Genomic DNA, 13,748 nt, shown 5'->3' with positions numbered 1-13,748 from the left:
ATTTTAAGAAACAAATGGAAATATTCAAGGGTACTGGGGAAAATCTTTTTGGGGACTTGGAGAGGTCAGTGCAGAAAGAAGCAGAGCACAGCTCAGTATCAATGGTGGCTGCAGAGGAGCCTCAAGGAGCCTGTAGGAGACTCCACAGCGGTGTCAATTTAAGTATCAAACCTGGAGATTATCTATTAAATTATTTAAAGGCTATTGCAGTAACAAGACACTCTTGACTATTTCTGTGAAAGAAGGTGGGAATCTTTCACTTCATCTAACCTGAAAATCTTAGAAGTGAGACTTTTATGATAAAAATTCAAACACAATTTGTCGGTTGACATGACAGATTCCTCGATATGGTTGGGTGTCGGGGATGGGAGGGCTGCTTGCCAGCCACCAACAGCACACTATCGAGGTAAAATTGCCTACAAAATTCTGAAAAACCTTCTGCCCTTTTTATTCCTTCAGGGATGGCGGATATGATGGGTCTAGAAACATTTTGTTCTTTTCTAAGATACACACTTACTCACTGTTACTAGTAAGAATCCCTCTTTTTATATGGGAATCAGTTCCAGAAGCTGCTCCTTTTGTATCTTTTTCTCCTTTCTGCTCAGTTATTTTAGGAGAGATGACATAGCCACTTATTAACGCTCTAGCACAGCATTTCAGGCATACACTGGGTCCCTGTTACACACCATTTATCATCCTTCCTTGCACTGGGATCTGCCATCCACGTCTGAAAAAATGAGCTTTCCCAAACTTAAATAACTATCCGTTACTGTTATCAGTCTGTATTGTATAAGGCAGCTTTTGTTACCGCCTAACACACAAACTCAGATGTGTAAGTCAAACACTCAGTGAAGAACAAGAATAAAACTGACGAGCTTTGTGTCAGCAGGTAGCATTATAAACAGCAACAGCTGCACAGCAAGCAAACAGTAAACTGTGACACCAGTCCGAGGGAACCAAAACACTGATTAGCAGGTCACAAACTGATTCATCAAAGCCCACACACCAACTTCATATAGATTCCCTCAGTTCACCGGAGCATGTGCAGATTCAGTCTCAATTTGAGGGGGCTCATTTTTATCCCTTTTTTAGTTTATACAGTACAGCTCAATTATCAGAACGTCTCACTTGCCCAAGAAAAGTAGTCTGAGGCGAGTTAGAATAGAGCAGCGTGTTACACATGGACTGCAGAGGTGCCTGCACTGGGGATGTTTTAGCAGTGACATTTTCAGTGACTAGTTTCTTGGCAAAACAATCAAGCTGTGAGAGGTCATTTTCCTCCTTTTCTGACCAAGTCCTCCCCATTGCTCCTCCTTTCCTGAAAGCTATGATTCTTTGCTGTAGTATCACTCCATCACTACCCTTGAGTGCCTTGCTCTAGTGGCCATTCTTCACATGCGATTGTAGGCAATAAGGGTTCGTAGCGGCATTGAACTGAAAGTCCGATTCATTCCTCACCTAATCACTATGTGCACTTTCCATCAGGGAATGCAGGGCAGCAATCAAGAGTGAGAACTCTGGCTGAATTGTTCCCCCACCACCAACAGAGGTACTGAGGCCAACTGTAGTGCCCCAAGTGTTGGCCCGACTGACATCAGCTAACTCAGCACAAACTGTTCCTACTCTGTATGGCTCAGCTATCATTAATGGCCCAGAACTTCGGGTCTCCACGGGTGAGTACGCACGGGGTACTCACCCGTAGGCCCAATGGAAGTGCCGGTTTCTTGCATGCGCGGGAAACCGGCACTTCCGTTCCTCTGAACGAAGGGGTTTAGAGTTCGAATGCGTGCGCGGGAGAGGCAGCGCGTGCGCATCGAACTTACGTTTTTTTTGCAGGTTTTCCCGGGAGGGTAAGTCTCCAGAAGTTACACATTTAAAAAGCAGGCGTAAGGCCTGCTTTTTACAAGGTAAGTGGTGAATCAATTAAAATTAAAACATTTTTTCTACAGGTTTATTATTTTTAAATACTTTAAAGGTACGTTTATTTTTAGCCCCGTTAGAAAATAAAATTATTTTTTTCAAAAATTTAAATTATTGTTTAAAATAGTTATTTCATGTAATTTATAGTTTATTTAAAAAATGTGATTTAAAAAAAAAATTATTTGAAAATTTAGTGATGTTTTGGGGCCCATAGTATTTCTAAGTTTTGACAGCTCTTCCTGTCAAACTTATGAATGGGCATTTTCCTGCTCCGATTGGCTCCCCATGGCTCACGTGATCCCAGGGGACGCATCGAACTAACTGCACCCCTGGGATACGCAAACACTATGCGCCGGCAGTTGGAGCAGGCCCCGGATCGGAATTCCACGCAGGCCCACAGCTCAATGGCCGGCGTGCAAGCTAAGTGCAGGTCGGGGGCTTACACCCGCGGGAAGCCCCGACCCGAATTTCTGGGCCATTATTGTTTCCTCTGCTGTATATAAATCTGAAAGTGGACACTTTACTGTGTGCACACAAGGACAAATATATCAAGAAAATAAAAGAAGACAATATGCTTCCACTCTCTGCATACAGAATTTGTAACCTGATATTTCTTCTCATGTTTCAGCTTGCCTTTTCTTTTCAGTTTTTTTTCCCGTCTTCTACTGTTTTTTCTTTGCTTTGCTCATTCCCCATGCCTTACATTCTTTACCTCCTTTCTCACTACCCGATTCTACCCACTGCCTTGCTGCTCAATTCCCTTCATGTACAGTTACTCATGCTCTTTTGTAATTTTAAACATCTTCGGGTGTATTTTTCTTGTTTTTATATATATATATACCTATATATCTACTAAAACTGTTGTAATTATGGCTGTGTTGTAAATGATCAACAACTGTTTTTAGCTTCCAATCTAGTTAATATTCAGTTAGTTTATATACTGAAAAAAAACCACAACTAGACTCGTGCAGCCCATTGCTCTAGAATTGTACGGTGCGCGTGGGCTGGGAAAGGACCAAACACTGAACGAGGGTGGGGTTATCAGTCTGCTGGGTTTTCATGTGCACACAGGAATTCCTGTGATTTGTGTGAGCTCTGCCCTCAGGCCTTGTTCCCATCCAGGCTGATCAACTTGTTTCCAACTTTCTCTCATGTCTGATCCGCCCACCTTCATGCTCTGTACTGACTCAGGAGATCTATCATTCTTGATCTGCTGCTCTCACAGCACAGGTGAGGGAAAGCTACAAGGAGGCAGATTAACCTTTCCAGAAATCCTTCTACTCCCTATGGTTAAAATAGTCTGGTTTAACAGCACAGGGGACACTCCACCTTGCTCTCAATAGTATTGCTTCATTCTTGCTGTGAAAGGAGGAGGCAGCAGCAAACATGATTATAGGAGTGGTGATTTGATAGAAGAACGAGGAGTCAGACTCTGTGAGAGCCTGTGAGAAAAGCAGTGGATAGTGGAAACCATGTATGATGCAGCATCATCTCTACTGCTGCCATTGGTACAGGGACAGATCATCTCGAGAAGTGTCATTTACATTACAGCACTGCCTCCAGAGAATAAAATCATAGGGTGCTCAAAACTCATGGTAAGTTATTTTTCTAACTGACTGATTTGTAAAAAGAACCCTGATGGTAAATCTCCCTAAAGGACCAGCAGACCTTTTAGTGATCTTTCAGGTCGGCAATTTTAAATAAATGGAACCTAATTAATCAATCAGCTCAAATTCTAGCTGAATAGGACGTGCTAGCTGAATAGGACGTGTTTAAAAGCAGGAGGTCAATCCCTGACAGTTCAGCATTAATTGCCATCAGTTCAGTGTTCCTGCTTCACTTGTTTCTTACACTTCCTGATATATTAGCTATTTCTACTCTCACAGTAAAGGCTGACCAATGAGTAATTCCAACAGGCTCTGTTATTTTAATTTAGCCGTGCACTTGTGGCCACGACAGCAGGGTAGCGCTGCGTATCACTGGCAAACTGCAGCATGCAGAGTGATAGGCGTAATTAGAAAACAATGATGTCCGTAAATGTTCTGAGAAAGCTTCCTGTATTGCTCCCCCCCCACGCACACACACCAGCCACAGGTTTATTTACCAGCTATGGCCAGCTGCCCAGAGCTCAAAAATTTTCTTTTGCATAAACCAGAACTGCCAAGTCCCATGGAGATAAAGTGAAGTGTTTTGTTGAACCGCCCACAGCTGTCAGCTGAATTCATCATCCCTAATGCTCCTACCTGATCTGTTTGCCCTCTCGCATGTCGTAAAGAGAGAAGAAGATGTCTGTGTCCTCCCCAATGGTGTGGTAGGTAAAGCTCTTCATGTTTAGGAAGAGATGGTGGGGAACGGGGATGCGACATGTGTCACCGTGTCGGTGCCTCATGGTGTCTGTCTGTTACAGAACAAAGGAAAAAGGTTACATTTCTCAAAAATATAATGGAAAGACATTAAACATTCTCAACTGTTACACAAGGAATTTGGATATATAGTTGAAAAGAAAAAAACTGCAGGGCTATGGGGAAAGGGCAGGGGAGTGGGACTGATTGGATAGCTCTTTCAAAGAACCGGCACGATGGGCCGAATGGCCTCCTTATGTGCTGTATCATTCTATGATTTCAAGGATGCCCCAATAACCACACTTTGGCCTAGAAATTCAGTATAGCCACATTTGGGGCGCTAGTCCTGGCGATACGCAAAGTTTAGCGCCAGGCGCAATTTAGCGCCACCTAGCGCGATATTGGGTTGCAGCGCCCCTAAAGGTGATTGCGGCGCTAAATCAGTCGCTGCACGCTACTCCTAAGGCGTTAACCCGGCAGCGCAACCCAATTTTGCCGCGGCGGGGCGCAGTGAGGGCGCTGTCAATAATCACTTTCCCTGAGACACACTGGCACCGGCCAGCTCTTAAAGGGGCAGGTCAATTGGCATCACCAGACACACTCACTGCCTTGTAGGCCTTCAAAGCGGTGGGAGCCTACCTGTGGCGCACCAGCCTAGCAAGACATGGAAAGGGTGAGGCAGAGGGCGGAACGCCTCACTGATGGGGCATTGGATGCTTTGGTTGGCGCAGTGGAATCAAGGCCAAGGAAGATGGTCGGAATGTGATTTCTGTTTTGGACAGTCTCCCGGGTGTGAGAGGCAGGTTGCCATAGCTTTCTCATGTTTGAAGGAACCACATTTTGTGTAATGAAACACTTTCTTCATTTACAATGGCCATGCCTTCTATTTACATACATCTTGCCCTTCACAGGCTTGGGGGTATCAGACCGGTTCCATTCCTGTTCTTGGAATGGCAGCAAGCATTCCGTGAGAGGGGCCTAGAAGCTACTTCTGATCAGCCTCTGACGTGCAGCCTGAGAAGAGCCGCTCGCGTAGAAATTCAGGCCAGCAGGCATCTTCTCAGCCACCGACAGAGATGTCCTGCACCTTATCTGAGGCTGCAGATCTGGCTGAAGCAGCTGGCACAGCTCAGTCACCACCTCCTTTCTAAATCGCAGCCTTCTGACACACTGCTCCTCCGGCATGTTCATGTAGGAAAACTGCTGTCGGAAAACCCTGCCAGCGTAAGGTCTGCTGTGGTGACGTCTGTTGGCCCTCCTCCATCTGGCCATGCCCGGCCCCCTCTCCCAGCGTCTCAGTGCCCTTTCCAGATGATTCAGCAGCAGGACGTTCCCCTCCAATGCAACCCCCGTAATAAGTGCCCACAGGAAGGTTCCCCGTTGTCAAGGCTCACCAATAGCAAGGTGATGGTCAGAAGGCTGAAGATCGTCTGCCTGCGCTGGCTCAGTGGTCAAATGGCTCTCAGTGTGCAGCTCAGCAACTCTTTGTAGCTCTCGAGGAAGTTGTGCTCCAAAAATGGCTGCCGCTTTAAAACCACACCAGTCCCCTTTAAATAACGCTCCTCCAGCCCGAGAGCGACTTGGTAAGGTCCAGGTAAGCTGTCACTATTAGCACCAGGCGCTACGGAGGGGGGCGCCACTGAATTTCCAGTCCGGGGTGCCCAAAAGGCGTTGCACACTCAAATGATGTCATAATCAGCCTGCGCCCATGAGCGGGCGCTAACGCCGGCGCTAAATGCATGCTCAATATGGGGCGAAGCGCTAGGCGCCTTGCGCCCGCCCGGAAATTAGCTAGCTAGCGCCCCACTTCTCGGCCTCTTTAGGCGTTAATCGGTGGCATTAACAACCGAATTTCTCCCCCTTTGTTTTTTTGATTTCAAATATTCCAGTTTATTTTTCACCATGGCCAATCTACCTACACTTTGAATAATGAACTAAACCGTTGCTTCTTAAAATGAGCTGACTGCTATTTGCTGGTCAATGGCTACAACAGTCATCAGCCCAGATCTTATTATACAAAAATAAATGGCCCTCCATCAATTCTGCAGTATTCATGCACATATTTATTTATATAATAACAAAAACACTATGGGGGAGAAATTCGGTTGGCAGCGCCTCCAATTAGCGCCTAAAGAGGCTGAGAAGTGGGGCGTTAGCCAATTTTCGGCCGGGCGCAGTGAACCCAGCGACTCCTCCCATATTGAGTGGGCATTTTGCGCCGGCGCTAAACCTTAGCGCCCGCTCGCGGGCGCAGGCAGATCATGACATAATTTCAGTGTGCAACGCCTTTTGGGCGCCCCGGACCGGAAATTCAGTGTTGCACCCCTCCGTTCCGCCTGGCGCTAATAAGGACTGCTTACCTGGAACGTACCCCAGTCGCTCTCGGGCTAGGGGGGCGCTCTTTAAAGGGGACTGCACTGGTATAAAAGCAGCAGCCATTTTGGGAGCACAACTTCCTCGAGACTTTCACAGAGTTGCTGAGCTGCACTCTGAGAGCCATTGCACCAGTGAGCCAGCGCTGGCCAGAGGAACTTCAGCCTTCTGACCATCACCTTGCTGCTGGTGAGCATTTACAACGTTTACAATTTCTTGTGCGCTATTATTATGGGGGCTGCATTGGAGGGGAATGTCCTGCTGCTGAACCATCTGGAAAGGGCACAGAGACGCAGGGAGAGAGGGGCAGGAATGGCCAGACGGAGGAGGGCCAACAGACGTCGCCACACCAGACCTTACGCTGCCAGGGTTTTCCGACAGCAGTTCTGTTACTTGAACATGTCAGAGGAGCAGTGTCTTAGAAGGTTGCGCTTCAGAAAGGAGGTGGTGACTGAGCTGTGCCATCTGCTTCAGCCAGATCTGCAGCCTCAGATAAGGTGCAGAACCTCTCTGTCGGTGGCTGTCAAGATGACTGTTGCCCTGAATTTCTATGCGAGCGGCTCCTTCCAGGCCGCAACTGGGGACATCGCTAACATATCGCAGTTTGCGGTGCATTGCTGCATCCGTCAAGTAACAGATGCCCTATTTAAAAGGAGGCAGCAGTACATCTCCTTCCCTGTGACACTGGAGAAGCAGCGGGAGCACGCAGAGGGCTTCGCAGCAATAGCGGACTTCCCCATGGTGCAGGGCGCCATTGACTGCACGCACGTGGCTTTGCGGGCGCCTGTTTTGAATCCGGCGGAGTTCCGCAACCGCAGGGGGTTCCATTCCTTGAATGTTCAGCTGGTCTGTGACCACGACAGCTGATCCTCGCAGTCAATGCGCAGTTCCCTGGCAGCAGCCACGACGCCTTCATCCTGCGCCAGACTTCAGTTGCAGACCTATTTGAGGCCCCGGCTCACCCAGGAGGCTGGCTTCTCGGTGACAAGGGCTATCCTCTGTGCCCATGGCTGATGACGCCGCTCCGGTCGCCCAGCACTCCTGCTGAAGAGCGCTTCAATGCGAGCCATCAGGCGACGAGGAACATTGTGGAGCACACAATCGGTGTGCTGAAGCAGCGGTTCCGCTGTCTGGACCATTCCAGAGGCACCTTGCAGTACTCACCAGAGCGAGTCTCCCACTTCGTCATAGTCTGTTGCATGCTGCATAACCTCGCCATCCTACGCATCCAGCCAATGCCACCAGCCATTGAAGCACCAGCGGAGGAGGAGGAGGAGGAGGAGGACCAAGACGGGAGGGAGGTACAAATTGGAAGGGCCGTCCATCAGAGGCTGATAACAAGCCGCTTCTAGGCCCCTCTGACGGAATGCTTGGTGCCATTCGATGAGGAGGAATGGAACCGTCCGGATAACCCAAAGCCTATGAAGAGCAGTGAATGTAAATATCAGACATGGCCAATGTAAATTTAAAAAGTTGTTTATTTTGCTAAATGTGCTTCCTTCCAACATGACAAAGCAATGGCAACAGAAAGCAAAACTAACACACTAACACATAAGTGCCTCGCACACCCGGGAGACTATCCAAAACATTACTAACATTCAGACCAGCATCCACGGCCTTGATTTCTACAAATAAGATGTCTCAGCTGCACCTTCTACTCTTTCCCCCTTGATGGTGATCTACTTCTCTTGCGAGATCGGCCCCTTCCCTCCCTGCAGCTCCTCTGTAATGGGACCCCAGTGGCTGCATCAAGGCTGGGGGAGGCCTGCTGGCTGTCCGAAAGCGCAGATGCCCCTGAGGGACGTCCTGGACGACCTCTGGCCTTGGAGAGCCCGGATGCTGACTGCTCCAACTGTGCATGGGTGGAAGCAGTCTGTCCTGCAAGTGGTGGCAGCTGCAGTGGAGACGTGCCAGCGGTGGCATCAGGAATGCACATCCTGAGAGCGGACAGCAGCTCCCTGGTCAACCGATACACTGGCACTCTGACGGGGCAGCACTGCAGCATGTGCACCAATCGGCTGGTCCACAGATTGATGCCCTGCTGTGGTGCTGCAAGGGCCCCGGGTAATCCCGCCTGATCCAGCGAGTGTGGCAGCAGTCATTGGTCGCATGGCCTCAATATGCGTCTGCATGAGACCAGCAAGTGACTGCGTGGCAGCACTCAGCACTTGCGTAGCAGGTGCCAGTGCTTCGGTGAAGCCCTGGACAGTCCTTTCCAGTGCTGCCCCGAAGTCGTGGACAGTCCTTTCCAGTGATGCCCCGAAGTCCTGGACAGTCCTTTCCAGTGCTGCCCCAAAAGTCCTGCGCACTCCTTGCCTGTGCTGCCCCAAAGTCCTGCGCACTCCTTGCCTGTGCTGCCCCGAAGTCCTGTGCACTCCTTGCCTGTGCTGCCCCGAAGTCCTGCGCACTCCTTGCCTGTGCTGCCCCGAAGTCTTGGACACTCCTTGCCAGTGTCTCGATGGATTCAGGCATCCTTGCCACTGCAGCCATGAGCTCAGTGTGTCTGAGCCGAGCCTGGGCGCTCATTTCTGCGAGGGAACGCACCTCTTCTGCGCTTTGTGCAGCAGTACTCGCGGCCTGACTTGCCCTCCGGGGAGACGGCCCCCGAGATTCCCTACACCCCTTGCGTTGCTGCAGCCCGCTGGTTCCTGGAACTGCTTCCTCCTCAGAGCATTCCCTCCCGCTCTCCTCCAGGGAAGTAGTCTCCCCAGTCTGCAGAGGGGCTGGCTCGCCTGAGGGTGGCAGGGATGGTCCAGCTTCCTCCTGCTCGTCGCCTCCGGAGTAAGTGGCTGTGGCAGCTTGAGGGCCCGGCTCCCGAGCTGGTGATGCAGCATCTGAAAGCAGGGAGGTTGAAGAGTGGCTTTAGTGAAAGGACAGGGTGGCAGCAAGGGATGCATGAGTGCTGCAATGCTCTGACATGGGTCCAGAGTGAAAAAGCATGCTGGTGGGGGGAAGAAGTGGAAGGAGAGAGTTCAAAAAGGTGATGACCTTACCATCACTGTGCACAATGGGGTCGGCAGCTCCAGTGGTGACAGGACCAGTCATCCGGCCTCCAACAATCTGGTGGACTCGTTCCTCCAGGTCCGTCAGTGTCTGCAGCTGAGGAGGGCCTCCTCCGGTGCGAAGCTGCTCCCTCCGGTTCCTGGCCAGCTTGGCCTGCAGGAGAAAGGACGGGAAGTGATGAAACATGCTGGCCTGAGCTGACATCACATGCCACCATGGTAGATTAGTCCTTCCATTATGCATTGAGCTGACATCACATGCCCCCATGGTAGATTAACCCTTCCATTATGCATTGAGCTGACATCACATGCCCCCATGGTAGATTAGCCCTTCCATTATGCATTAAGCTGACATCACATGCCCCCCATGGTAGAATAGCCCTTCCATTATGCATTGAGCTGACATCACATGCCCCCCATGGTAGAATAGCCCTTCCATTATGCATTGAGCTGAATGTGCGTGTGTGTTTCCAGAAAGGGCCATGGGTGCTGGCTGACAGATGGCCATTGGGGCTTCGCGCACCCTCTGGCCATAAAGTCAGGTGCAGATGGAGGGATGAAGAAGATGGCGAAAAAGGCACTCACCCTAATGACCCGAGTGAGGTCGTTGAACAGGAGTCCTGGCCCCCACGCTGGTTGAGGTGACTCTTTGACAAACTTCCCTCCAAGCCCTGCGGTACTCGCTCTGATGAGGCCTCCTGCCATTGTCGGGGTACAGCACAGCTCGCCGGCGCTCCACTTCGCCAACCAAAGCATCCAATGCCCCATCGGTAAAGCGCTCCGCTCTCTGCCTCACCCTCTCCATATGTTCAAAGTTTGGAACGCCACAGAAAGCACAGCGCCGATTTTGAGGCCTACAAGGCGCAGAGTGTGACTGCTGCTCCTACTTGACCCGCCCCTTTAAGAGCTGGCCGGCGCCAACATGTCTTGGGGTAATCGATTATTGACAGCACCTGCGCTGCGCCCGGCCGCCGACATATTGAGTAGCGCCGCCGGGTTAGCGCCTTAAGACTCCCGTGCAGCGCCTGAATCAACGCCGCAATCACCTTTAGGGGCGCAGCAACCCAATATCGCTCGAGGTGGCGATAAGTTGCGCCTGGCGATAAAATTTGCGCAGCGCCAATTCTAACTCCCCAAACGGGGCTATACCCAATTTCTCCCCCTGTGTCTAGCATATGCCTGTGTCTATCACACCTTAGTTGTCATACCAATTCTGATTTCACAGCAACTAGACTTTGTGCATTTAAATGAGTACAGCTTCACTTAGTTGAACAGTACACTGTGCATTACATGCTATAATGCACCTGTCCTTGTAAAACAGTTCATCATCCGACACAATACAATGGGAACTCTAATTTCTCTCCACGGATGTTGCCTGGCCTGCTGAGTTTTTCCAGCATTTTCTGTTGTTATTTCGGATTTCCAGCATCTGCAGTATTTTGCTATCATGCAATGGGAGATATTCTCTAGATGTTACAGTTCGAAGCATCACACTTTGTTACAGATGCAAAACAATCTAAAAAAAAAGAAAGCTTGCTGGGTTCTTCTGACCTGGAGTTAGAAATTTACCAGCAGCTACAATGACTTTGATTTGTCTATTTAGATCATTTCCCCACAGGAAGTAGTGGAAGTGGTCTTAATGTGACAGACCAGGTTAAACACAGATTCAAATTAACAGCTAAATATCACAACTGTGCTCCATATCCCAGATTCCCAACACCAATGCTTCAGGAGATCCAGTCTTATTCACAGAATCATACAGCACAGAAGGAGACCATTTGGCCCCATTGTACCTGTGCCAGCTCTAAAAAGAGCTATCCAATTAGTCCCACTCCAGGCCTGCTCTTTCCCCATAGCCCTGTTATTTTTTTTCCTTTTCAAGTATTTATCCAAATCCCTTTTGAAAGTTATTATTGAATCTGCTTCCACTTTGAATTAGGCAGTGCACTCCAGATAATAACAACTTGCTGCGTAAACTTTTTTCCCCTTGTTGCCTCTGGTTCTTTTGCCATTTACCTTAACTGTGTATCCTCTGGTTACTGACCCTTCTACCACTCACTGGAAACAGATTCTCCTTATTTACTCTATCAAAACCTTTCAAGATTTTGTACACCTCTATCAAATCTCCCCTTAATCTTCTTTGCTTTAAGGAGAACAATCCCAGATTCTCTAGTCTCTCCACATAAATGAAGTATTTGATCACTGGTACCATTCTAGTAACTCTCTAAGGCCTTGACACCCTTCCTAAAGTGTGGTGCCCAGAATTGGCCACAATACTTCAGATGGGGCCTAACCAGTGTTTTATAAAGGTTTAGCATAACTTCCTTGCTTTTGTACTCTATCCCTCTATTTATAAAGCCAAGGATCCTGTATCCTTTTTAACAGCCTTCTCAACTTGACCTTCAAAGACTTGTGCATGTACACTCCAGGTCGCTCTGCTCCTGCACCCACTTTAAAATTGTACCATTCAGTTTATATTGCCTCTCTTCATTCTTCCTAACAAAATAAATCACTTCACTACTGTATATCTGCCCATTTTGCCAGTCTGTCTATGTCCTGCTGAAGTCTGCTACTAACCTCCTCACTGTTTACTACATTATTAAAAATTAAATCCGCAGGAATGATTACAGGCAGTTCTTAGGGTTCATATCATGATTATAAACCACTCTCACAGTTAATGCTGCTACCTATTCCATTGAAAAGATTACTGCCTAGTATTCATTTCCAGGTATTCATTATTAACATATAATACATTTTTATGAAAGAGATAATCAATTCACACATCAGAAAGTGCAATATTTTTACATAACTCTGCAGTTTTAGCATCAGATATTTGTTCTTCAGCATCAGTTGCCTCAAAATGTTCTTCATTGCTGATGGCCCCTTGCCTGGGCACTCAGCCTAGCTCGATAACCCACTGAACATATTTGTAAACAAGGAGAAAGTTTGTACCTGGGAAAACTGGGTATATCTACACTTATTATCTGGTTATGACACATGCAGCCTCTCTAACCTTCTTTGGAGCTTATATAGCTACATTTATGCCTTACTGGACAGGTGACCCACAGATTACTCGCTGAACCAAGGGTTAACGTTCTCGGTTAATACGTGCACTGGTTTGTAAAAGGCATAAGTGATGATCAGCCAAGCCAGTCTTTTCATAAATGTCAGTACTCAAAATCATATTCCATTCATGCATGAAGTCCGATCATCATGGTAAAATGTTATAACTGGAATCAAACTACTTGCAACAACCTGCACAAGTGGCTCAGTTGGAAAAGCCCATCTATAGCTGAGCTACACAGACCAACAGGTCTCGGGTTGAATTCCTGGTCTGTACTGAGGTTGCCAATCTCAAAAGGGGTAGCGACTAGATGGCCTGAGCAGTTCTCGGTTGAAAATCAGCTAAATTTCCTGCTCCTGATTCCTATCCAGTGACCCCTGCTAGAAAGTGCTTGTATGAACATTGAATGAGGACAAGACCTAGTTCCTATATGCTGGCCCCACAGTTGAATACTGTGTCCAGCCTCAAACATGAAGAATGGCCATGGCCAAGATGCCAGGGGATCTCTATGAAACTGTACAACAGTACAACTCAGGGGCTTCAGGAGAGGAAGGAACAAATATTTAAAAAATGAAGAAAAGCACTTAGACCAAGGCAGCAGAAAGTTTTTAAATAATATCTGTATTAGTACAAATGTATATCTACATTGGCCAAGTGACACCAATCTGATTTTGAACCACTGTTGCAGAAAACATAATTATTCTTTTTTTAAAACCAGTATAGTTTTATATTTTGATATTCCATAATTCTATGCTGAACACTTGGTTTACAAGGGATCAATACCTGAAATAATCAAATGGTTTCTCTAGAATGTAATTGAATATCCATAGCTGTGTGCAACAAAGCTGGGTTTGGACTGATTTCCTACATGGGTGTAGAATAAAGAGACTGTAGAGGGAGAGTCCTGTAGAAGAAGATATAGATCACTGACATCTTTACTCGATTCTACTAACACCACAAAGTAACTCTAGGGATATGTAATGCCTCTAGTATTGCCAACTTTCTACCCTTTTCTGTGCTCAAGACACTGATACAGTTCCACGGGAA

General features: G+C 47.9%; 1 protein-coding gene across 5 annotated transcripts in view; it reads right to left on the bottom strand.

Annotated features, from left to right (window-relative positions):
• dock3 (dedicator of cytokinesis 3) overlaps positions 1-13,748 on the bottom strand; it is a 1,512,713-nt gene that overhangs the window by 677,767 nt on the left and 821,198 nt on the right. For all 5 annotated transcript variants that reach the window (XM_086001262.1, XM_086001257.1, XM_086001258.1 and 2 more), the window contains one exon: positions 4,164-4,318. In XM_086001262.1, the coding sequence (XP_085857388.1) occupies positions 4,164-4,318 (155 nt within the window). The remainder of the gene's footprint in view (positions 1-4,163; positions 4,319-13,748) is intronic.

The sequence above is a fragment of the Somniosus microcephalus genome, chromosome 11 (genome assembly GCF_052327205.1).
Source record: "Somniosus microcephalus isolate GS21.2 chromosome 11, FLI_Smic_1.0, whole genome shotgun sequence".
In the NCBI taxonomy this organism is placed as follows: domain Eukaryota; kingdom Metazoa; phylum Chordata; class Chondrichthyes; order Squaliformes; family Somniosidae; genus Somniosus; species Somniosus microcephalus.
This window is presented reverse-complemented; position numbering and strand designations above follow the sequence as displayed.